The sequence below is a fragment of the Lycium barbarum genome, chromosome 6, assembly GCF_019175385.1.
Source record: "Lycium barbarum isolate Lr01 chromosome 6, ASM1917538v2, whole genome shotgun sequence".
Taxonomy (NCBI): domain Eukaryota; kingdom Viridiplantae; phylum Streptophyta; class Magnoliopsida; order Solanales; family Solanaceae; genus Lycium; species Lycium barbarum.
This window is the reverse complement of record NC_083342.1, coordinates 108,180,572-108,207,514: the sequence shown is the minus strand read 5'-3', so window position 1 is coordinate 108,207,514 and position 26,943 is coordinate 108,180,572. Positions and strand designations below refer to the sequence as shown.

Genomic DNA, 26,943 nt, shown 5'->3' with positions numbered 1-26,943 from the left:
TCATGGCCAAACAGGCTAAGTTATGCAGGTTTTGAGATCTTCTTCCATTTCCAAGGGTCTCGTGATCACTTCAAGGGTGCCACTTTTCAAGTGTTTATCTGCAACTTCAGTGATTGGTTCTGATTACTAAACTTAAAGGTGGAATACATCACTGACTTTAAGCCGCACACTAAATTTGAAGTTCATATTATGTTATTGTCCATGAAAATATCTTCAAAAGGAGGTCCAAAGCTTAATTCTCGCTCCATTTTTAGTAGCGATGAGAGTGCAATTTTTTATGTTTATGTCTTTGACAACATCATATTGGTGTCTTCCCTAAGCTTCTGATGCTTATTCCACTGTCAGGGCTACAAGTGACCCCTGAAATGTTGACGTTTTGGCTGCCAGTGACCACAGACATACAATCATATCTGGTGCCAATATTGGAATCCAAGACTTAGATGTTGGTGGAGACACCAATATGAATGTCATCGGTGTTAAAGCTGTCGCCTGGTGCCGTTATATTAAGATGATTAAATGTCACATTATTGCAATTGAAGAGGTTGAAATGGTACTTCTTGTTATTGATTGATTGTATGTTGTGCACTGTCGCATTCTGACTAAAATCGGATTTCAATGTAGAAGGAAGGGTTGCACATTGAGGATTGTTCCAAGCGGAAGGCCCTTGTCCATCTAAATTTCCGCCTTCTTCAATCTCTAAGTCATTCACATGTTGAAAAGAAATCCAAGTTGTATTGTAGAACAGAGAAGGATCTGTTGGATTTTTATAATAATTGGATTTGGAAGGTCAAGGATCCTTTGCATGGTCCAACGAAGTTTTCAGCATATTGTCACGTCCTTAGTCTCCAACTAAGCGCACGTGCGGCACTTGACAACTCACTCACGTTCTTGCATAACTTGCTCACGATCTTGCTATGCCAAGTCAGCCTAGATTACTACACTCAAGATCGCTACGGGAATAGTAGGTGAATAAGACAAGAGAAATTTGCTAGAAGGAAGGTTTCTATTATATAAGATTTGATTGATTTTTGCTTGATGGATTTTACAAATGGATGCCCCTCTATTTATACTACTCACCTAGGGACTAGTATTCAAATAATAATTAATGTATAAGTCCCTAAATATTAACAAAGAAGTTCCTTCTCTAGAATTATCCACTAGACTAGAATATTCTACGGTCTTTTTAAGGAATCTTCTAGCAAGTCCATAAATATCTAGAGCATCTCTATAAGAATCTCTATAGCTCTAGAATCATCCAACACATGCTAGACTTTTTCCCATGTAAGCATCCACATGGCAAAAATAGCTCCAAATGGCACCTAGGTGGCATGATGACGTAACGGGTCATCACACTCTCCCCCACCTGATGTTACGACGCCCGTGGCGTATTGCTGCAACATAAACTCTCGAATCCTGTCTTTAAATTGCCACAAGTCTTCGTATCGCTCACATGTGGCCTCTTCTGGTGATTGCCCCTTCCAATGGACGGGAAAATGGAGGTGGATTCTTGCCCTTGTTTTCGCCTGTGGTAGTCAATGATAGCTTCAATCTCCCTATCGTCTGAGGCGGTGATGGTAATTGGTGCATGACTTGATCCTTTCCCGGTTCATGCTCCAACTCAATATTGTGATCCGGCTCACGCTTAAGAGGCAAATGCTTAGGTAGCTCTTCGGAAATACCATCTTTGTTTTCTTCGAGCAAATTATCTATCCAAGGCGGTGGTGTCTCTTAGGTACCATTATCTTCCTCCAAACTTGTAATGGTTGCCATGAATGTTGGCTCCTCTTTCTTGAGCCCCTTGACAAGCTGCATAGCTGAAAGTTGTGCATGGCCCTGTCCATGCGACATAGTCACTGTAGGCACCATGCAAGCGCTTTCTCGCTCCATGACCAAGAGATCTTGGAGGTAGGGATCGATCATCGCGTGGCAATGTCTAAAGAACTCTTACCTCAAAACAATGTCAAAGATATCCATAGTAGTGGCAATAAAATTTGTCGTACCTCTCCAATCGCCAAATTTGACACTAACGCCATTAGCTACACCATGAGCATTTTCTGGCTTAGTATTCACGGTTTTGACGAGGGCGTTAATTGGAGTGAGCTTCAACTCTAATCTCTTCGCTGCGGCCTCGGTCACAAAATTATGAGTCGCCCCAGTGTCTATCAGTGCACGAGTAGGCTTGTTATTGATGGTGAGATCCATGTACTGGTTTTTATTGTCGTTGGTTTGACTATCTAGCTTCGTGACAGCGCCACATAGTTTAATCGTCCCTAACTGTGCAATTCCCGTACTATGTGCTTGCGTCTACTCGTGACTTTCACGCACCATAGCGCTAAGACTCTTCAGGTCAGGGCAATTTTTGAAGCTATGTGGCCCTCCGCATAAGTAGCATCCCTTCTTCTCGTTCTGCACCTTATTTTCGGCATAGCCTTGATGACTGTTGACACCCAATTTTGTCCCTCCTTTATTTTAATTTACTCAGACATCTAAATTTATTGACGAGATAAATAATTTATTTTCACTACTATTATTTTCACTACTTTTATTTTCATCATCACGAGCATTACTTTATCACAAATTTTAAATGTTCGTCTTCGTTTCATTTTCGGGTTTGGAATCGTTAAACTAATTACAAGACAACACTTTGCAAAATATTTATTTTTCTACATATTAATTATTTACTGTCTTTGCATAATATATACCAGCTATCATATTAGAAGCCCGAAAATAATTAAAATAGCGGAGGAAGAACCAATACTTTTCAGCCAAATTAATGACCCAAAATATCGATACAATATCATTTCCCTACCCAAATAAACAACCCACATTTTAATACCCAACCCACATTTTCAACCCAACTAAAATACCAAACGGACCAGCCCATTTTCTACCCTAATGGACCGACCCAATCCTATTATTTCCTACCCTAAACCTAATCCCTTTCCTTTTCTTCTTCCGCCTCCTTCATCATGATCTCCTCCTTTTCTCTCTCCCTTCCCTTTCTCCTCTTCCGCCTCACGTTCCACCCGCTCCCCATGCCTGCTCCACTTACCCCTGTCCCCCGCCTCGCTCTGCCACCTCCACACTCCCTTGTCCTCCATGCGTCTGTCACCCTTGTTCCCCACGCCGTTCGTCTCTTTCCCTCGCTAGTGAAACCCTATAAAGATAATCCAAGTTTAATCGGTTGAGGGGGGATTTTTTGGTTTTTGAATGGTTTATTTTTAGGAAGAAGAAACCCGAAACTTTACGGCACTCAACAAATTTTTTTTCTACTACTTTAAGTCTTAGGTTGTTACTTTAATCGGTTTGGGGGTTCGTTCAAGTTCGAGATAGATTCGAGGCCTTAACACCCCCTTCACTGCACCCACAAAAGGTCAGTGTATCCTTTTCTTTCAAAATCTGAAATTCCTGGTATATCCGTGTGTGTTGTTGTTTCAGTCGGTTTAATTTCATGTAGCAGCTTAGTGTCATTATGCATGTTCATGTCTAATGAGTCCAGGTTCGATTCAGTAATTAAAATGTTGTATGTCCGTGACTTAATTTGGTTTAGTCTCAGTTTGGTAATTAACAACATCCATTTGTTTATGTCTTAACTGTAGTTTAGTTCAATTTCAGTTTTTGTTGGTTTTAGATGTTTGTACAAGTTTACGTGGGGATGATTATGATGATGGTGTTTTGACATAGTTACGTTTATTTGGACCTTTTTAGATGAGTTTAGTCATTGGCTGTTTGTCGTCTAAGATGATTTTGGTGTTTGAAGTCAGTGTATTCTTCAATCAAACTCATGTTGATTCAATTCCTGCAATTTGATATCTGTGTACATGTGTGATCATGGTTTTGTGTTTACCCACCTGTTTAACTCGTGCGTAGCTGACCATTAAGTATTAGCTTAGTGATTAGTGTGATTCTGCTGGTATTCGTGAGTCATAATCAAGGTTTCTTTTTAGTAGCTTATGTATGTTTAATATGTGGTCCGGCCAATTATTTGTAAGCGTAACATTTTGTCATATCAAGTTGTTAGATTAGATTGATAATTATGTATTAGGTGTTGTTTGGTTGGCTTAATCTGATGCTTAGTGCAACTTTGTTGATTTCTGGCAGAACAATCTGTTAAAGGGCCCTTTATATATTTGTTCGATATGTCTCTCTACTTAATCTATAATCTAGTCATCTGTCATGTGCAATTTAGGACATTTACTTGCATTTAACCTCATGGCAGCCAGTTTTACTTCATGTATAATGGATCCAAACTCAATAAACCTGCTTGCTTCCTTTCTTTTTTTTTCTTTTCTTTGTTTTCCTTTCCTTTGAAATCCTTGCATGTGTGCATGTATGTGGTTCATTTGAATGATTTTTGTCGAACAAAGTGGAAGAGACTAACAATCAACTTTATGTGTTCTGGGGTTGTCAAATGTTCTGATTGTAAAAGATAATAAAGGGAACCAGAACCATTTCCTCATAATCTGGACTAAGTTCCTAAGAGCTTATTTGGAGCATTTAACTTTCCTTTACATATATGTTTGGATGTTGAAGTACGGACTATTCCAAAGCATTACAATTGTTGAAACATGTGTGTCCCTTTCTGTTCTCTTCTCTGCATTATCTTCTGTCTCTTGAAGTGTATTCTTTGGATTTGTACGAATGCATGAAAATCCTGTGAGTTGGTGGGAGTTCGATAAATGAACATGTAGAGACAGAGTTTCATTTTGAAGGTCCCCTTTCTTTTAAAGGGAACATTGCATTCTTTTCTTCTCGATCTGTTGTTGAATCTGGGTACTGAACTTTTCTCCTTAGAACTCTTCTAATTCTTTGAAATAAGAAATGCTCTATGATACTGAACTTGATTTAAAATAGTGTATTCTTTTTCTTACATTTTTTTACTATTGAAGCATGAGCTGTTCCTTTGACACTGCTTCTGACACATCCTTATGTGTTTTCTTTTTCTTTCTCCTGCATTATCTGGTTTGTCCTCCAGAATATATATACTTTAACCTACTTTGGACCTGTGTGAATGAAATGTCTGCCATCATGTGTTCTATTGCCTGGTCATATGTATTTGAGGTAGATTACTATACTTGGTCGACATTCTAAAAAAAAACTACTACATGATAATTCAGTTGATTCGTGCCATGATGAGTGATCATCCTGAATGTATGCTGGATTTCTATGTCTGATTATTGCGACACACAATGCACTGGTTTGAATACTTATTTAAATGAGACAGTAAAGTATATATTTCTCTTACCTTCACTGGGCAGTAACTTATTAGGTTAGTGTGTTTCGGTTCTGTTTGAGTACCATAAATCGTTGGAATTGATGATAAAATAGTTAATTGGTATGTTGGAATAATTGATAATCTGTTGTTAATTGATTCAAGCAGCCATATAAAACATGTGATATTCCCGTATCTGTTCAGCTTGATATGCTAGGTATACTTGTATTAATTACGTATCCGCATGTATACGACGGGTATATTTTAGCCAATCCACCCTTATGAATGTGTATACCTAGGATATACCAAAATATACACAGTAGATGCATAATCTACTAATTTATTTTGAGTTATATTTTGCACGTTTAAACTTGTTTATTGATCGTATACTATTTTTTTTTTCTTTCTTTCATTTTTATGCATGACTATCGCCTACGAGTCCCTCGGACTGGTCATCTCCCGCATTCGGTGTTGGGCCATACCCCAATGGGGTCTTCTCCTTTCCTGTCCAGCCGCCCGCAACAAACAAAAAGAAGAAAGATTGACTTTCTGGGCCAAAGCCCAATAATAAAATTGGCCGCAACAACAGCCTAGTCACAACAGTCTTAAATGGGCTGAGCCTATTCACATTACATCTACTCTTCTATTTTATTTTGTGTGTATTTAACATGTATTGTATGACTAACATTTTATACTTGTTAATTAAGATAAACTTTAGTAACATTAAGGGTTTTAGTTTAGTTATGGGTAGTTAGTTCCGCAAAAATGACATTCACTTCTAGTTATGTTCTAAACTACTTATATAGTATTTATAACATTTATTCGGAATAATTTTTAAACAGCATGACTATATATTTGAGTTAAAAGACTCAACATTTACTCTTTTTATCTTAGAACACCTGAAATACACATTTGTTAAAACGTTAAATATTAATCTTACAATAACTTTACAAATACATTTTAATTTGCTAGTTAGCGTAATTCATATTCGGAATACATATGAACATCACTCATTCCATTTCTTTTGGTTTATTTATAATTAAACTTTTTATTAAATCACTATTTTTCTACAAATTCTTACTTAAAATAACATTTTACCTCTATCTAAAACTTTAGTAATACTTATCAGATATTTTCTTAAATATTTTACAATACTGTATTTCACTTAGCCAAATTAAATTTTAGTCCGGTCGGTTAACCATTGTTAATGTGTTTTAAAGGGTGCCTAATACCTTCCCTTTAGACTAATTGAACCACTTACTCAAAATCTTAAGTTTCGCAGACCTTAAATAGAGTTAACTTTAAATATAACTTTAATAAACTTTAGGTGTCCTAATTCACCATAAATAATTAGGTGGCGACTCCTTAAAACAAATAAACAATTTGGGAATCTCCAATATGTTGTACTCCGCTTCAACCCGGTTAAAATGGGGTATAACAATGACCACTTGACTTCTTGCCGTCGAACTTGTTCGCATTTTAAGTCTTGGAGTATTGTTGTTGTGACTCCTTGCTCTCGCCACGGTCTCCCCCACCTTTGGCATCGCTACCCTTTGACTCATTGCCTTGGCCTTTGTCATGCTTGTCATGCTTGAAGTCTATCAAAGACTCGACCTCCACTATGGCTTGGTCTATGTCTGCAACTTGACGGCGTTGCAACTCCTGCTTAGCCCAATTTTGTAACCTGTCCATAAAGTGAAACAATAAGTCATCATTGGTAAGGTTAGGAATTTGAAGCGTAAGGGTGGTGAACTCCTTGACATAGTCTCGTATGCTCCCTATTTGCTTCAACTCTCTAAGTTTACGCCTTGCCTCGTACAAGACATTACTTGGGAAAAACTGTAGCTTGAACTCGTTCTTGAACTGACCCCATGTGCTAATTGTACATAAACCTCTCTCAGCATCGGCGACCTTTCTTCTCCATCATAGCATGGCAGTCTCTGATAGGTACAACACAACGGTGTTGATCTTGGCCTCATCGTCCCTCACCTTGCCATGGCTGAAATAATTCTCCAAGTGCCAAAGAAAGTTCTCCACCTCTTGTGCATCACGAACCCCTTTGAACGCTGGTAGCTTGGGAGCTTCGATCTTAGCCTCCCTCGTCACAACAACATTGTCAGCTCCCTCGGTCATGCCAACATTGACCTGCTCTTCGAGTGCCACTATTTTTGCCTTCATGACATCGATAGTACTCAACGCCTCCATGAGTCTGCGCTCTAAGGCAGTGATGGTTTGCTTTACCTCAATCTCAGCCTGCGTACGCCCCTCCAAGTCATTTCGGATACTTTCAATCTCTTCAAGAGTTTGCCCTTCAAGAACGCTAAGGTTGCTCTCCACCTTCCCCAGACATTGGCCAAAGATGTCGATGGCGTCCATCACTACATTAACCTTCATAACCCACTCTTTACCGAGTGAGACGTCCTCGGACAGGGCCTCCACGTCATCCTCGCTCGCCTCAGTAGTAGATGGTTCTTGGGATGTAAGCCCTTCGTTTGGCACAACCTCTAGCGGCACCTCTTGGATCTTGTTGGCAGCATTCCTCTTTTTGTTATGGCCCTTCTTGACAGCGGCATACTGAGTGATGTCGACTTGGGTTTTAGCAGTGTTGATTTCTCCATCGTTTGTCATTCCCTTAGTCGTAACCTTCGCTCTGATACCACGTTGTCACGTTCTTAGTCTTCAACTAAGAGCACGTGCGGCACTTGACAACTTGCTCATGTTCTTGCACAACTTGCTCACGATCTTGCTATGCCAAGTCAGCCTAGATTACTACACTCAAGATCGCTAAGAGAACAGTAGGTGAATAAGACGAGAAATTTGCTAGACGGAAGGTTTTTATTATAGAAGATTTGATTGATTTTTGCTTGATGGATTTTACAAATGGATGCCCCTCTATTTATACTACTCATCTAGGGATTAGTATGCAAATAATAATTAATGTATAAGTCCCTACATATTTACCAAGAATTCCCTTCTATAGAATTATTTACTAGGCTTGAATATTCTAAGGTCTTCCTAAGGAATCTTTTAGCAAGTCCATAAATATCTAGAACATCTCCATAAGAATCTCCATAGCTCTAGAATCATCCAACACATGCTAGAATTTTTCCCATGTAAGCATCCACATGACAAAAATAGCTCCAAATGGCACTTAGGTGGCATGATGACGTGGCAGTCATCACAATATACCCAGTACACCTCTGAAGGTATAAGAATGTGGTTGGCATGCATCCGTCCAAGCACTTAAAACTGCCTTACTATTATCCATCACTCCATCTATTTTAGCTTCATAGGAAAGGACATTGAAGACTTGTCCTCAACATTAGTGCACACAAGAATAAGGCCTAATATAAAAATTATTTCGAAACAAGCACAACTACAAAAAGTAGCTTTAGCTACATTAAAAACGGCTTTAGAGGCCATAACAAGTATTGTTATACCTTTTACCGACCATTGGTCTTTTGGAGGCGATGCAAGGGATCAGTAAAGCTTTTCGCGTCTGTTCTCATAAAAGCTGGTAAAGGCTATGATTTATGCCGCTAAAAATTATTAGTTTAGGGGAAATTGTTTGTGATAATTAAATTTTGGATTCTAAATTCAATACATAACAGCTAACTATATATGCTATTTTAGCGTCCATTTTCGTAGCTGATAAATTCAATTAAATTGCTGTTAAAAGTCAATACTTTTAACGACAATTATTTTTTGGCAATTAGAATAGCTACAATATCCCTTCTGAAAACATCTTAGTTTGCCATCTAATATTTTGAAGCCATCTGGCGAACCACATACTACTAGTTCAAGATTTTTCTTAAGTTTGAATATCAAGCTATGTGGACAGGGCGGTTTAATGAAATTGGTGGCCTAAAGCCAAACTTTAATAAAAATCTCAAATATATTATCTAAAATGTGCATCTCGTGCGTCGCACGTGCATCCCGCCTCAATTAATAAAAACTCTTTAAAAATCAAATATGTATTGTTAAAATATGTGTGTGATGTATGTATATAACAAACTAAAAAAATATTAGTGCAAGCTGAAAATTATGAAGGATGATCCTATAACTATTTCAGGGATTTGATGATAAACTCTTAATTATTAAACATCGTCTAAACTTATGAATATAAAAAAATTATAAACAAGAGTGAGTTTACTTGTATATTAGATAGGTTAACTAATGAATAGAGAAATAAAATTATGTAGACGTGGTAGACTATTTCATTAGAGATAAAATATAAGATTGGTAAAAAATACTTTAAGTTATACTAATGGATGAGAGAGAGAGATTTTATTAACTATTAGATACTTCAAAAAAATGAACCCAAAAATCTCTATAATGGAGATTATAGATTTTCTCCTCCTACTTTTAATTTGAATGAAATAAATAAGGATGAATTTGTTATTTGTTTACAAAAATAAAGTAGAATCCGCAGAGAAAAGAGGAGGAAAGAATTGAAAATTAAAAAAGTTAATGGTTTCCCAAGTGGTACTTAAATTCATCACTCCGTACCCACATTTTGTGCAACGTATGATTCTTTTTATTTCTAAAAGTCTTGTCTCTTGTTCATATCATTGTATTCAGGTGATTTTCACATTTTTTGTTCCATGGAAGACATACACTTATCTTCAGTCAGAATCCGAAACGCCAATGAAGAGATGAAGATGATACGGCCGCATCTCATACAGGATTAGGAGAAAAGTCATAGGCAACTTGAAGAGTTGATGTAACAGAATGAATTATTGACGCTACAAAAAGAAAAAACTAGGAAACTTCAAGCCGGGAGTAAGGAACGAAAACTTAAGTATATGGAAGAATAAATAAGAAAACATGAAATAAAAACGAGCAAAAAAAGCTTGAGCTTAAGAAAAAAGAGATGAAAGAGAGAGAAACGTTGGAAAGGAGGAAGGCTGAGGAGATACTATTGAAAGTGGCTGAAGAGCTCCTTCCCTTTTTTCGGAAGAAGGGTGGGATCCGGACAAAATCGATGAAACGGAAGAAATCCGAGTGGATGGAAAGGACAAAATAAAGGATAAATTCCGCTCTCAACTTACACAGACAGGCTATAATTATAATTGTGAATTAAAAAAATTTGAATAAAATAAAATAAAGAATTTGATTCAAAAAGTCGAAAAGAGTAAGTAATAAACCAATAAAAAGACTGAAACATAAGCTAAATACAAGAAAAGATACGAAGAGAGGCGTCCGCCCCCTATATATTTGATACCTTCTCTTACAATGAAACTAATAACCCCAACCCTGTTAGTCATCCCATCAATTACTCGTCGATAAAAAAAATGAGTAAATTCAGCTAATCCTCTCATCCCACCAACAAAGAATCTTGTATAAAAAACATCTATGTAAGCATGATTATATGACCAATCATAGATGTCATTGAGAATTTTGTCCTACCGAATTCTCTTAGGGCCCTTTTTAACAAAAGAATTAAAAGTGGTCTAAGTAGAAAATGGTGAAAGAGATTGAAGATCTAAAGAGAGAAAATGAACAACTTCATAAAAGAATAATGGAGTTGGAAGTAAAACGTGTTGATCAAAATCAATCACTAAAGTTGCAGATTGAACACTTAAAAGGTGTCACCGAAATGACATGAGACCCATGAAAATGAAAGAAAATTTTGAAGTCCAACACAGTATTGGAGTTTTACTTGTAAATAGTTTTTTTTTGTATTTTATATAATCGTTTTTATTCAAATTCTTTTTTCGCATTGAAAATCAACTAAACAATAAATAATTTTGAAATTATGACTAAAGTTTAATTAACAATCCAAAAAGTAATTATTCGTCAATTACTTCTACTATACTGCTACTCAAATAAATAAAGAGGACTATACACATGATTATAACCATCCAAAATGGCTTTTCTAAACATACAAAGATGGTTTCTAGGATCAAATGGTGGACTACAAAATTCCTCTTCTATAGTGGCAGGTTGTAATTGATTAGGGCATGTTTAGACATGATTTGAAATTAGTGATCAAATATCAGGTTGATTTAAAGTTAACATTTTGTTTGGACATGCAATTTGAATTTCATAAGTTGTATTTTTTCTCATAAACATGAAAACTTACAATTTATGAAAACTATCAAAACTTCGCCAATTCTCATATAATCTTGCAAAATAGTAAACGATAGTTCTTAACAAATTATAATACGATACCAGAAGACCTTTCTAAAAAATACAACATTTATTGATCGAATATTAGTCCAACAAAAAGGAAAATTGAACATGAATTGTAGTGTAAGTATTCTTTAATATAGTCCTCGGTGTGTACGGTCTCTTTACGTCGAGCATGCATTTTGTCACGCCCCGAACCATGGCCTGGGTGTAACACGACACTCGGTGCTTGACTGCATGTGACCGAGCGAACCAACTGGCTGGCTGAATCAACATGTGAGGTCAAAACATACTAAATAGAAATAATACTAACACATGCTGATCTACTAAGAGTCTATCTGAAATATCATGAAAGCGGAAATACTGAATAAGTCTGAGAGTATAAATACATAGCAAACACGGCTAACACAAAAGTCTGCTAAACTCTGATTGTCTGCAACTATAGTCTATGAAGCCTCTATGAAGTACTGAAAACACTGAATGTCTGTAAATACTCAAAGACTGTAAAGTAATGATAATGCCCCGAAAGACTGGGCTCACCGATCAGCTGATACTGGAAATCCTAGCAAGTAGATCTGTCGTCCTGTAAACCTATATCTGTATCGTGAAATACAGGCCCCTGGGCAATAAAAGGGGACGTCAGTACATTCGAATTGTATTGGTATGTAAAACAACTGAAAGAAAGAATTGTAAGTGGGGTGCTCGAGAAAAGAGCAACCCAAATCAATAAACATGTAATAAGTGCTGGAACCGAAACAGAAACTGAACATACTGATAATTGAAATGAAACAGAGAAGTAAAGTCATAAATACTCGCTGTTCTGAATAGTGAATCACCTGTTTATCTGATTAATCTGCGGCCTCAAGCCTAATATATATATGCGCACAAACTGCGGCCTCGGGCCCAAATATACGTATACATAATTGCGGCCTTAGGCTCAATAACACAGGTGTTCCTCATTAAATAATTTACATAAAAGAACTGAGAATCATGCTGAAAGATACTGAGAATCATGCTGAAAGATACAACATTGACATACAGGGACATGCATTCATGAACTGATTATGAGAGCTGAAGCTTTAACTATTTATAAACATGTTGAGTATTCTAGACTGAGACTCATGGGGATCAAACACAAGTCTATATTGATTACGTACTGAGCTCACAACATTCGGAATGAAAGTCATGAATGAATTATGAAACTAGAGAATAGAAGTTCTCCAACTATTCAAGGAACTAAACTTTACTATATTTCTGAGGCAATTAATAATGTTGTAAAAGAACGTGGCGTAGGAAGAATCACTAACATTCCCAAACGTAGAGAGTTAGCCTCACTTATCTTAACTTCCTGCTTTTGAGCGTAATACAACGTTCGTCAACCCTTTCAACTTTAATCTATAGTAATACAAGTCAAAGGGATTCCATATTAGCAATAATATTCATGCTTTGGTCATCTAAGCATTTTATCAAACACTTGGTGGCATAAAGCTCCACAACCTTCTTTAATGGTGTTTCCTTCCCCCAATTCCCATTCTATTACTTCTAGGTGATTCTACAAACTCAATTAGGTGTAATTAACATCATTCTTCATCACCCATATGATTACAACAATCTCAAGTCAACAATCCAAAACCCTAGCATAATTCGTGTAATTCTCTTTACTAAACCCATTTACTATTCTCCCAAGAACTCATCAATTCACTATTATGAATGATTAGAGTGTAGAAGCATTACCTTTTTGAAGTTCAATCCTCTTGAATTCGAGTTCTAGGATTTCCACGCCTAACAATAATGTTCCACTCACAACTCTATTGATTAGAAGGGTTTACTCAAGTTAGAAAGGGATTACGGACTTGTATTCAACCTAGAATCATGATAAAACTTACCTTGGAGGGTTCTTGAGGCTTGGGATTTGTTCCCTCTGACTTTAGGGTGATTTTTCGTAACTAGGGGTGTTAGGGAAATAAATCCCAAGCTTAAATATAACTTAAAACGCGAAAACCCGACTTGTGACCCCAAATTTGACCTTTTACGCGATGGGCCCGCGACGCACATGCAACGCGCGACCCCCTGCAGGTCAGTGGTCAGAAAGGATGTATTTGTGCGATCAGCCCGCGACGCGAGGCCATCGCACGCGCCCTCACAAGTGACATGTGTCGGTTCTGCGCAGTGTCCGGTAAATAGGCATAACTTCTTGTACAGAGCTCCATTAAGGCTCCATAATATACCGTTGGGAAGGTATTTCGAAGGGAAATTGGACTGGAAGGCAGACGTATCGAAAACTTAGCCGATTCTACAGAATTTTAAGCGCCTTACTAACAACCATCTTGAGAGGATCATATCTCCTTGCTCCGATCTCTGATTGGCCTGGTCCTTATACCGTTAGAAAGGTATTTCTATATACTACAACTTTCATTAAGGGCACTTTCCTAAATTCCTAACTAATCAAGGAGTTATGGCTGCCCGAAATAGACATATCAACCATTTTCGCAAAACATTCAAACCTTCAGTTTTTTTCCTACTAAAACTCTAACGATACGAGTCTAACCTTAGTTTAAGACACGGGGTGTAACACATTTTCTGATTAAAGTAAACATAAACAGCGTTGATAAGAGTAAATATGTTTGGTGGATATTCTTATGAATCTTTTATATAAATATAAATTTATGTGTCAAGTTTTACATTTAACAAAACTTGAAATCGCATCTTGCAATTTGAAATCCTACTTTTTGGAGAATTTGAGATTTGAAATCACGATTTGAAGTTGAAGTTGAATTTTTGTGCAGATCATTAAAAAACGTTGATTTCAAATCAAAACATTAAATTGGGGTCCCAAATTCTATGACACAACGCCTACGAATAAGAGTGCCCTATTTGAGATGCAAACCTACCGAGCCCAAGTATATCTCTTGCATGAGAAAATTACCCAATTTATTACTAGTGTATGTAGAACTTTTCTATGGATTAGAGTGTGGACACATTCAAAAGAGCATTGGTGACTTGGGAGAAACTGTGCCTGCCTAACCCAGTAGGAGAATTGAGCATAATAGATGTTTACAAATGGAATAGAGCAGTTATTTGTAAGTTATCTTGGGCTATCACTATAAAAAGGAATACCTTATGGATCCAATGGGTCCACAATTTTATATAAACTAGACGGCGTATGTCCGTGCGCACTTTGGATTATAGTGTATCTATGTGCATGTAGTTGTGTTTGGATAGTGATAATATATATATATATATATATATATATATATACTATGCTCAAAACACAATTAATATAACATTTTAGTTTGTATTCCGTATCTAAAACTTTATTATATTAGTGTTTGCTATGAATAAAAAGTCGGCAAAAATTTATTAATACTTTTTAAAAGAGAAGACTTGTTTAAAAGGAAACTATTTTCCTCTCTTTGAGATAAAACAGTAGCAATATTTAAGCATCAGTAGATACTTTAAATTTTAATTCGATTAATTTAAAGGTGTAAAATACTTATTATTTTTTATCAAATTTTTATTTGGATAATTGTAATTCAAATTATTAAATTAATTTTACATGTTTAAAACGAAATAAAGTAGAAATTTGATTTTCTATTTAACCGAAGAAATACTATTTTTTTATTTTTGGTAAATATTCTCGGTTTAGCTCATTTTACTTATCATGTTGTCTTTTGCATGGTTTTTTAAGGAAACGTCAATTAAAACTATAATTTGACTAATTTACCTTATTTATTATTTGATCTTCATTTGATATTATTTTTTCTTTTACGACATTAATCTCTTTTCACATTTATTAGAGTAAGAATAAAAATGAAAAAGTAATTAAATTCTATCTTATTTTAAAATATAAATATTTTAAGTATATTTATTTTAGTAAACGTAACAAATAAATGACATGGAGAAATAGCAAATACAACAGTTCAATATCTAGATTAGATCTCAGACCAATATAAAAAAAGAAAGAAAATTGTATGGTTTGGCTACTTAATCTTTTGAAGAAAAGCAATAATATGGGGTCCATATTTTTTGCTGTACAATAATTTCATTTGCTTCCATTAATGAGTTGATACGCATGTGATAATGAATCCATCATTATTGACTCAATGAAATACTTTGGAAATTACATAAATATTATTTGATTTTTTAATATGGGGTGCACTTTTTTTTTTATATTATTTGTTTTTTAATATGGGATCCATTTTTTTTTTTATATTACTTTATTTTGTTAATATGGGTGGAGATGATGGATTCCACTTTTTTTTTATTTTTTTTTATTTTTTAACTGCTTGGTGTTTAGTATGAGGTTAAACTTTTTTTTTTTTTTTTTTTTTTGAAAAGACGACGATTCACTTTTACTATTGTCTATATAGTAGTAAAAACAAAGAATTGAATGAGATGCATGCCCCTCCACAAGCAAGCTAGCTTGTGTGCAAGAAAGTGATTCAACACTAGCAGTATGCAAACAACTCTGCAAGGCTACTTTTATATGGCAAATTCAGAATTAAAAAAAAAGCTTCTCAGGCCTTCATCCCTCAATATCCTAAAGTTTACTGGAAAAGAATAACAATAGGGGCTGACACAATACCAAGGCATTAATTCATTGCCTGACTTGCCATTCAAAACAGATTGGCTACAATTGATATACTTTGAGAGATGGAGAATTCATGTATCTATTGAGTGTGTGTTGTGTAATTCAGGAATGGAGGAGACAATAGAGCACCTACAACATCAGATACTCAAAACACATATGGGAAGCACTTCTAAAGTGAATAGGAGCAACAAGACAGGATAGCCAAATGGAAAAATGAGATCTGGCACAATGGGTGAAGAATAATAGAGCTAGAGGACAGATACTATTTTTTTTTTTTTTTTGCTGCAATAATTTACCATGTGTGGATTGAAAGGAATAGTAGAAGATTTCATGGGATCCAAGAAGAGAGTCAAATCGGATTGAAAGAAATTGTTGTCCCAACTACATATTTGAGGAAATCAACAGAAAAGGTGAAAGCATACTCCACAAAACCTAAATAATTATCCTGTTAAAAAATACTCCCTCCGGATAAAAAAAAAAGTCTACTTTGCCATTTGCACACCCCTTAAAAAATTACTCACTAAAAAAAAAAGTGAATTGACTAAATTACCGCTAATTAAATAGGCGTTGGGATTTGATCACATAACACTTAATATGGGCAATCTGAAAAGATAAGGTTAATTATTTCTTGATTTAACAGGTGGACACTTTTTTGACCCAAGAAAAAAAAGGCTAAGTGGACATTTTTTTGATCCGGAGGGAGTGGTTTTGAATTGCAAAGTTTTTACTTCTTTCTTAGCAGTAGTATAATTTACTTGTTTGAGGACTGGGGCCCGTTTGGCTTAGCTTATAAGTTGTTGAAAACATTTTTTTGCGCAGATTGCCTTTTTTTTGGGGTGGTCTTTAAATTTTGCCTTCATATTTGTGGTCTTTAAATTATGCCCCTCATATTGCTGGTCTTTAATTTTTGCCCTTTGTGTTGCAACCCTGAGCGTTCGCGCAGAAATCATGAGGTTATGGGTTCGAACCCCCGCTTAAGCATAAATTAAAAAAAAAAAATTGCAAGGCAAGGTTTGGGTCTCGTGTATGCCGAACCCGACATACACTTGTTAAGGAATTACCAAAGTTATGCTGGACCCGACATACTCATGCCTTATGGGCAGACTTGGCATAAGTATGTCGGGTCCGGCATAACTTTAGTAATTCCTTAATAAGTTTATGCCGGGTCCGGCATACTTATGGGCAAACTTTTAGTTAAGCCTTAACTAAAAGTCTTTTCCTAGTTATGCCTTGTGGGGCAGACTTTTAGTTAAGGCACAACTAAAAGTATGCCTCATAAGGCATAACTAAAAGTATGTCTCATAAGGCGGAACTTTTCCTTAAGGCATAACTAAAAATTTGTCTTATAAGACCAAGTCTATGTCTTAAGGAAAAATTATGTTTCATGGGACATACTTTTAGTTATGCCTTAACTAAAAGTCTGTCCCATAAGCTATAACTAGGTAAGACTTTTAGTTAAGGCTTAACTAAAAGTTTGACCATAAGTATGTCGGACCCGACATAAACTTGTGAATGAATTACCAAAGTTATGTCGGGCCCGGCATACTTATGCCAAGTCTGCCCATAAGGCATAAGTATACCGAGTCCGGCATAACTTTGGTAATTCCTTAACAAGTGTATGTCGGTGAGGGCATAGCGAAATTTAAATTCTGTCTTGCGATTTTTTTTAAAATTTTTGATTGAGTGGGGGTTCGAACTTGAAACCTATAGGTTTTAGCCGAAGGGCAAAATTTAAACCCAAAAGAAGGGCAATTCTGCTGAAAACAGCTTATTGAGTGTTTGGTTGTCGAGCTTATAAGTCATTTTGTGCTTAAAATAACCCCAAAATAATAAGTTGACCCGCTTGGCTTGGCTTAAAAAAAATAACTTATAAGCTGAAAACAACTTATAAGCCAAAAAAATAAGTTGAGCTACGAGTATAGATATTTCGGACAATAAATTTTTTGAAAATACCAGTAAGTAATTCAAAAAAATACTTTTACTAATTTTAGATCAACAATTTATGCGCCATCAAGGTTCTAAAACAATTTAAGAAAAAAAGTTTTCTTTTTTCAATTTCTGAAAGATAACTTTTCCTATTACAATTTTTTTAATAAAAAATAGTAAATACTTTTGATTTTTAAAAACTTGATCAAACGTGCTGCTATTAGTGGCAGGAGTTGGCTGATAAATTGTAGTTGGGGTTTAAGCTAGGGTTTTAAAGTAAAGTTGTCTCTTTTCTTCTCCATTGTCGCAGTGGCTTGTATAGCTCTGTATAACGTGAATTCAAGATTGTTTTCAAAATCACATCTTTGGGAGATTTCTTGAAAACCCTAAAACTGATAGTTCCCAATCTGCAAGATTCTGAGCAAACTTGGATAAATATTAGAGTATGGGTCGTTTCAAGAATGTAAGTGTTTTTTGCTTTCTTTATTCTATGTTTGGTTTGTTGTGACAATGAGTGAAACATAACCCCTTAGGTTGGGTCGATTTTTTTTTTTCCCTGCCCTGAAACAAGAAATATATATTAGTAACTAAAAGAGGGTTGAAGAGAGATGGTTATGAGCAGTTTAGGATATGGTGCATTAAGTTAATATCTAAAAATAAAAATAAAAACTATGTGTGAATAGAAAAATTATGGGTTTCTTTAGCTACAACAATTACCTGTGACTCTTTAATCTTTTGGTTTTGCATCTGCCCTGAAACCAAAGAAAACCATGTTTGGATTGTATAGAAGTTTCGAGTTTTTTTAGCTGTTGTCTTTATAATATCGATAGCTGTTAGCCATTATCTTTTGTCTTTCCGCTGGCGTAAAACAAGAAATGAGCATTAGTAACTATGATTGAATTAAAGTTTTGGGTTTTAGCTTTGACTTTTAACCAATTTTCCTACTAAAAAGGGGTTTAATCACTTGAGCTGAATTCTTGAATATTATTGTGAGGAGCTCATAGTTGAAGTGGAAGATGTCACACTTTGTTTATCCATTTTTGGTTTTAGTGAAAGTTAAGGAAAACAGAACTATTCAAGACCCTAACTTTTTGGTCTTTTTTCTTGAACCGAGACAAGAAATGATGATTGACTAAACAATGATTCCGTAGAAGATAGGGGATTCTTTATCTGAATTTTTCTAAGCTCTATGACAATTACTGTGTTGGTGGTTGAGCTGAATTCTTCAATATCATGTAACCAGAAGAACAGGAAGCCATTTGTCAAGCAAATTGTGAAGAAGCAGCCAACAGTCGACCATGTTACCGGAGACAAGATCCCAAAGAGTTTCGTGTTTTCAAGGGGGAAGATTCCTGGGCCTCTCAGACAGTTGCAAATGGACTTGAGGAAATTGATGCTTCCTTATACTGCTCTCAAGCTCAAGGTAAAGACTTAACATAGAATTCAAGTGTATGTATGTTTATTCGCGCATTCGGGTGCTTATCTGGTGTTTTCTTGACAGTCTTGAATTGATTCAAGGAAGTATTAGTGTTGTTTTTTTGTTCCTTGTTTTACTATCTAAAGTTGCCAATATGACCAGGACCTCTTGCTATGGATATTTGTCAAGCTTCTTCTTCTAAATTCTGTATAATTGGGACTTGATCTATAGGGCTAACATTGTATGAATACACCAAGTCCACCTCAGTGTTTCTTGAAGAATATATGCAACTCATCTTGCACCCAACTCTCGACTGCTCTTCATAGTTTCCATCGAGCATCCTGGGGCTTTTCTTTGCACTGGTGTGTTTTGCACTTCTTCTTGAATATCATTTAAGCGAAGTGCTCACTTCATTGAAGAGAAGTGCAGAACACACCTGTGAAAAAAAAAGGCCCTAGGATGTCGATGGAGACTGTGAAGAGCAGTCGAGAATCGAGTGCAAGATGAGTTGCATATTTCTTCAACTTTCTTTTTCTTTAAAACAAGTCCCAATTTTATTTTCCTTCCTATCAGGCCCAATCTTGAAAACAGAGGTGAAGCACTCGCTTCACTGTAAAAAGCGATGGGTCTGCGCTTTGCTAGCGGTCGCTTTTCACAACACTGGTCCACCTTGCAAAGAAACACTACAAAACATCTAATATGTAATGAAGTACAGAACCCCGTAATATGAAAAAATTAACCCTATGAAAAGCTTCTACAAGTGTTCCTACCTTATAAAAAAACCAGTTGCAAACTGATAAATGTAAGCCTCAAATGCTGGAACGAGATAACAGAAGTAGAATTTACATTCTGGGAAAGAAAAGAAAATCTTACTTATCCACAAAAAGAGGGAAGAAAATAATGAATATGGTGGCTAGGTGTTCAGGAGGAATGTAAGCTATTTTTTTTTTAACCTGAAGTCAAGAAGTAGTTTAAATTGTAGGAAATCACGATAATACAGGTCTGTTGCTGCAATATACATCATGGAAGTGCAAATGCAATCTAGAGGGTTGTTCTCAGTCTAATCATTCTACAAGTCTGTTTGAAAGGGAGAGGAAGGAATTTCACCATAGAGCTATTTGGATAGCAAAGCCATCAGAACAGGTCATTTTTTTTCGTCCGTGCAGTATTGCATGGTTTAATTCTCACAGCTGCAAATTTGAAGAAAAGGAAAGGAGTAAAAGTGAGTTGATGAGGCACCCAAAGGTGTGGCCTTGCGGTCAATGAAGTGGGTTGAGCATAATGAAGTCTCAGGTTCAAGTCCCAGCAGAGTCAAAATACTAGGTGATTTCTTCTCATCTGTTCTAGCCTTGGTGGACAAAGTTACCTGATACCTGTTACTGGTGGGAAGTGGCAGGTATCCAGTGGAATTAGTCGAGGTGCGCACAAGCTGGCCCCGACGCCACAGTTGTTTTAAAAAATAAGTTAGTTGATGTGTGGAAAGAGTGAGAACGAGTTAAACATCTTTTTCTGCACTGTGGTTAGTGAACTTATGAAGAGATGATTTCTCATCAATTCGTTTGAACATTATGGAGAGAGTCAAGTAGGAGCTTGTATGATCTGAAAAGGGGAGGGGGTATATTTTGTTAGTAGTGCAACTTATTACTCCCTCTGGATCAAAAGGAGTGTCCAGTTAGCCATTTGCACACCCCTTAAGAAAATACTAACTCCTTGACAAAAATAGGTAATTTGACTAAAATGCCCCTAATTAAATAGGTATTGGAATTTGGTCACTTAACACTTAATAAGGGTAAATTTGAAAAAAGTAAGATTAATTTTTTCTTGATTCGGTAAGTGGACACTCTTTTTGAACCAAAAAAAATAAAGGCTAAGTGGACACTCTTTTCGATCCAGAGGGAGTAACGTTGTTTACATTTAACTTGTGGACTAGTCATTGTATGTACCTGGGCTGAATTCCTACTATCTGAATGAAAAGCGGAAATGAACAATTAAAATGGTACGTTCATTGGCAGCACAGATCTCTTCAGCCCTTCTGGCTTCTTTTTGTTTCCTTGACTTATGAGCTCTGTAGCTTTTTACAGCAGTGCCTGATTTTGTCTTCTGAAATTTATCTATACCTATGTGGTTCTGCATATTACAAAATACATCTCTTGTCTACATTGTTCATATCTTTGACCAAAATAATGTTTCCTCAATTTAATTTCAGGAAACGAAACGAAATAATCTCAAAGATTTCGTGAAGATTGCGAGTGATATGATGGTCACACATTTCCTCATATTGTCAAAAACTAACTCTGCAGCATACTTGAAGGTTGCCCAAATGAAGCATGGTCCAACTTTAACGTTCAAAATACATGAATATTCATTGGCTGCTGACATTGCTCAATCTCAACTCCGTCCAAGATGCCCTCCGGATCTTTTCAAAACGCCACCGTTGGTAATCTCCTCTGCTGAATCTTAGATGACCATTTCACACCTCCTGAGTCCTGACATGTACATGCACTTATGAGAACATACTCAATCTGCTTAATATCTAGAAACACATCATACATCTAGTAGCACAATCCCATCAAGATGTGGGATGTTGCCATTTTATAAAGTAGGTTGTCTCGTATTTGCATTATCTTTTCTTTACTTGGTCAGCTGAGCTCCAGAATTATGCTTGCAGATTGTGCTATCTGGTTTTGGGACAGGGGAACAACATCTAAAAATGGTTACACTTATATTCCAGAGGATCTTTCCTGCCATTGACATAAATACAGTGAGTGAGAACCACACATAAATTTCTAGACTAAGCACAGTTTGTTTGACCAGCGTTTAACGCAAAATTGTTACACATTGCAGGTGAAACTGTCTTCATGCCAAAGGATTGTATTACTTAATTACGACAAAGAAACAAAGCTTATTGATTTTCGGCATTATTCGATCAGATTACAGCCAGTGGGAGTGTCTCGCAGGATCAGGAAATTTGTGCAAAACCATCAAGTGCCTGATCTAAGAAGTCTTCAAGATGTTAGTGACTTCGTGACTAAGTACGTCTCTACTGTCTCTTGGTGCAGCTATGGCTTTTGGATTGCATTCGATGCGATTATAATTTTCCTTCATTAGTCTGTTTGAATCATTATCATTTTTTTTTCAAAAATGAATTAGACCTTTCTATTTCTTATCAGCCGAGGAACTGGTTTAGAGTTAGTATTGCCATCTGCGTATGTTATCCTTCTGGAATCGGTTTATGTGGAACTGAGATCGCTGAATTCCTGCAGAAATTCTATTTTTACTTCTTCCCTATTGCCCTAACTCCTACTACCTTCCCAAACCCTCTTGCTATTTGGATTATTACCCAAGTTTATCCTTAGAAGAATTCCATACTGCTGGATCAGTCCAAAAACCCTGTTCTATTCTATCTCCCTCCTGTCACTCAATCCCCTCACCCTTGCTCGCAACCCAATCCTGTAATGCACACACGCACATATCCAATACTATTATATAAGTAATGATAAGCATGCAGCTCATGGTCAACAGGCTTACCGCTTACCTACCACGAGGATAAACTGATCATTGAATATAATTTCCATGCTTTTGATGTTTCAGTGTTGCGCATCAGCGGTTTCATAATTTGTTTTGCTGACGATAACACTGTAACCTTTTGGGTAAATTCCCTTCATCTCCTGTGCCTCTCAATACTGTGCTGGGAAAATATCCGGTGTTCCCTTAATGCAATGGACTTCTGCTAGTGCTGGGAGCAAAATCGTTACTTTGATCACTGTGAATTACCGTCCTCATCGCTTCTTTTTCATTTCTTTGTTCATCTTCATTCTCTGTGCTCTCTTTTAAGTAACTTTTGGCTTCGTTCTTCTTACTTCGACCATTTTATCTCTTAAATTTTTGGTTCTCTTTTTTGCTCTCTCTTGATATATGTTTTTTATTTTTCCATCCTTGATTATGAGAGTTTTGGCGTGCTGAGAACTGGGTCATGCACCACACTATTAGTCTGGTGCTTTATTTATGAAGTTTGGTGGCAAAATTTAATTATAAATTTGGCCATCTTCTTCTCCATAAGCATTATATATGTTATATATTTGCCTTAGGTTGTATGATTAAGTCATGTGAAAAAACACACCCAGATATAGGACAAGGATTAATCTAGCAGATTTCTACGGTAATTATTTAAGATCTTGTTTGTTTCTCTAGGACCCTTATTTGCATTGGATAAAAGAGGAAAAAAGTTCTAAAGCATAATCTAGGATTATAGATTAAGTGGAGTGGGACAAAACATTAACAGACGTCTACTATATGCTAAAGATTGCTTTAACAGATATTTTCTTTTCAATCTGCAACAGTTTGGACTTAGGGTGTTCGTTAATGATGGTCCTTCCTACTGTCCTTCTAGATTTCAACCAGCAAAGCATTGTCTTAAACATCCTCTTTCCCTACTCTTAAAATTTAAAAAAAGCACCAGAAGAAGTATGGAACTGTTCCACCTTTGGTATGATATGGCGGTGCAATCGAGAATAATTCAATGCTGGATTGATATAAACTAAGGCTGCCTTGTATTCTTAAGATAAATGGCTTTTTAATGGTGTTTGCTGTAAAGTTATTGTCCTATCAAGATAATTTGAATTGATATATGGATTGTGGAAGCCAGAGGGGTTCACATAAGAATCATATATGAGACCAAAGCTCTAATGAACCTTGTTCATAGCCACAGGTGACGTTGATTGACAAACCTATTTGCGGTGGAATGTGGACATTATTTTTTGCTCTAAAATCTGAATCTCTAGCTTGTAGATAAAGCATTAGTACTCTACTAGGGTATGTGATGATGTATAGTTCTTGCATGCATACTCAATGATGTCTGGAAGCAAATCACAGAAATAGAAATGAACAGGAAAATTCATACAAGCTAACACTTAGGTCGTCTACAGAGGCAGCTTATGTGCATGACCCATAGTTACACAGGTTGAAACTTAAAGAAACATAGTGATGAAAAACGCACCATTTGAATTTCGGGGACCCTGTTGAAAGCTACAAATGATCACGTCACGAAGGTAAAAACCAATCAGCAATATGTCCAAGGAAAATTGAGCAAGCCACATTTCTTAGCTTGGGCACATGCTCAGCAGGGGCAGCCTCCAACTAGTCCGCGTGCACGTGGTCATGTATATTGCAACTGTTATTGCGAAAAGGCCATAGGCTAAATCCGATTCCCAGTACATGATCCAGAGTTGGGGAAAGTTTTATCGAATCTCATCCACAATTACCTAAGTAACAAATTCTCCTTGTCCAATTCCACCCTTCATTTGATGGTTTTGCTATCCTCCTAATCTTATATGCTAACAAAATGACCCTTTTAGTATCTCAGAACATTTTCCTTTGGTTGAGGATGCCGCGATACTACAGACGAGGATGTAACTGAAGTAGATGGGGTTATACTTATATGTTTCCATGTAGGCTATTCTGGCTTTTGCTTTGCTTAGCATGCCTTGGTAATTTGGCAAATTCCATTTTCAGTCACTATGGGAAAATAAAGCTGTTAGAGTGAATGGTCTTAACGTTTTCCTTCTTTATGCGAAAGGCAGTCTTCTGTTAGTGTTAATACTTCTCTTATTTCTCATTTGTCTTTCCCTGCTTTGTCAATAAAGGGCTGGTTATGGATCTGAGAGTGAAGCGGATGATGAGGCAGCAACTGTAAATCTGTCATCTGATATTGGAAGAGTTAATCGAGCTTCTACAAAAAGTGCTGTCAAACTTCAAGAGATTGGACCAAGAATGACTCTTCAGCTCGTCAAGATTGAACAGGGATTGTGTACTGGTGAAGTCCTTTTCAATGAATACGGTATTTCTCTATAACCTTCCTTTCTAACTTGAAGCAAAAGATGCTCTTCTTTACTGGATAAATTGAAGGTGAGTATGTAGTATGGAGGAGGGCGATTTGGCGTTGCTTTGAAGAATGAAGGGTATGGATGGATTTTATATACTCTACCCATATAGACTCGGAAAACTAATTGCATGGTACTGGTTCACTTCATGTTACATGGGGCCTAAGTAATCCGTTTATATCTCAGTGAAACATCTTGGTGAATTGGCTGCCCATTAGTTTATTAGCTCGGCAAACTACAGAAATCTTTCATAATACTCGCGACATTACTTCAATTTATTCTCAGTGTCATGCTTTTGATGCCTTCAGGAAATGTTGCAAAAAAATCGGAAAATGAAGAAGAGGATGAACAAGAAAGTGATGAGGAGATGGATGAGCAGGAAGATGAAGATGAGGAAGAGCAAGAAATTGAAGAAGAGTTGGAAGATGATTAGATCTTTAATTTTGTTTATTCTGTTCTTGTTTTTGTATTGCCAATATAGTGAGATGCTGGAAGAGGAAAGAATTACATTGTTGAATTTGCTCTTATGAGCCTACTTATAGTAACTATCCCTTTTCCTCAACTCTTTGTTTCTTTTCCTAGTTTTTGTTTACTGGTTTGGTTCTAGAATACTGATTTCCTTTAAAGCCTGTAAATGATAAAAAGTACTAATTTTTTTTTTCAGGGCAAGTAATTTATTAAACAAAGTTTTCCAAATAAATTCTCCTCTTATATTTATTCTCATGCTTGCTCATTATTGGTTTTATGGATTTTACGTCCTTGTTCTTGTGGCAATTTCAAGTAAAGTGACCAGAATTAATAAGTACATCCAGTATTCTTGTCCAAAAAGAATTGCTTACTCTGTTCTAATTTTGTTTCATATCTATCCCACCTTGCTATATTTTGAAGTCCTAGCATTACTTCACTTACCTATGGAGATATTTCTTGGAACTTGGTTCCCCAGAAATCCATATAAAATGGAGGGATGGAATTGCGTAGCCTTTTACATTAAGGGGTCGTTTGGTAGCTAGCAGAAAGACGTGTTATTCATTTATTAATTTCTGCATAATCTATATATAATATAAAGCTAGGCATAGATAAGGTGATGTGACACCTCTCTATGGCCTCAATTGATAATTATCTTTTTTCTCCCTTTTTTTTTAAAAAAAAAAATTATGAATTTTTTCTTCATAATCTTCTAACTAAATGGCTTAAAAAAGCCTCACAAATTAAATGTTGAATTAAAGGGCACGTATCAGTAATCAAGCCACAGACCCATGTATCAGCCCACGTAACTTCTCTTAATGCTAATTAATTAAAACACAATTAGTATTCCTGAGCATTCCCCCACGTTCATCCCAACTATGAAAGGGATATTTACCGTTTTCTTGGATTAATCATCATTTGTATTTACAAATTCAAGGTATTTCTTCCTTTCTCCCCGTAGTATATATAATCTTACAGATTTTTAAATGATTATGCTCATCTACCATGGTTGTGTTTTTTGGATAACTAGGTATACACGTGAAGAATGATGGTGTAGATGAAGTACCAAAAGCTCACCGAAATGCTTTACAACCCAAGAAATTTGATATTTTGGGGGTTTAGATAAGGGGTAAGCTCCAATTAACACTGTTTCATTTGTAATTATATTCTAACTATTTAGTTAAAAAGATTTATTTATAGTGGACTCATACATTCACATCCTTGAAGTACCAGCCTATGGTCAAATCATAGCATTTGGAACGCTTGCTGGAGGCTCTGGCATTACTCCAATGTTCTAGGTCTGTATGTTTTGTTTAATGTC

The 26,943-nt window shown here is 36.2% G+C and overlaps 2 protein-coding genes across 3 annotated transcripts; one reads left to right on the top strand and one right to left on the bottom strand.

The window, feature by feature from the left end:
• Positions 1-436: 436 nt before the first annotated feature.
• LOC132644356 (exopolygalacturonase-like) lies at positions 437-1,920 on the bottom strand. Its single transcript, XM_060360950.1, has 2 exons — positions 1,737-1,920; positions 437-753 (listed from the first exon to the last, which is right to left on the bottom strand). Exons 1-2 carry the CDS (start codon positions 1,918-1,920, stop codon positions 437-439), a joined length of 501 nt encoding a protein of 166 aa, XP_060216933.1.
• Positions 1,921-18,070: 16,150 nt separating this feature from the next.
• On the top strand, positions 18,071-25,719 carry LOC132645340 (peter Pan-like protein). 2 transcript variants are annotated; one of them, XM_060362277.1, is made up of 7 exons: positions 18,071-18,324; positions 19,108-19,284; positions 21,485-21,715; positions 21,947-22,039; positions 22,123-22,310; positions 24,921-25,114; positions 25,466-25,719. In XM_060362277.1, exons 1-7 carry the CDS (start codon positions 18,307-18,309, stop codon positions 25,588-25,590), a joined length of 1,026 nt encoding a protein of 341 aa, XP_060218260.1. In that variant the 5' UTR covers positions 18,071-18,306; the 3' UTR covers positions 25,591-25,719. The 2 variants fall into 2 exon arrangements, with proteins under 2 accessions (XP_060218260.1, XP_060218259.1); XM_060362276.1 differs by having other exon boundaries at positions 18,072-18,324; positions 19,105-19,284.
• Positions 25,720-26,943: the final 1,224 nt, after the last annotated feature.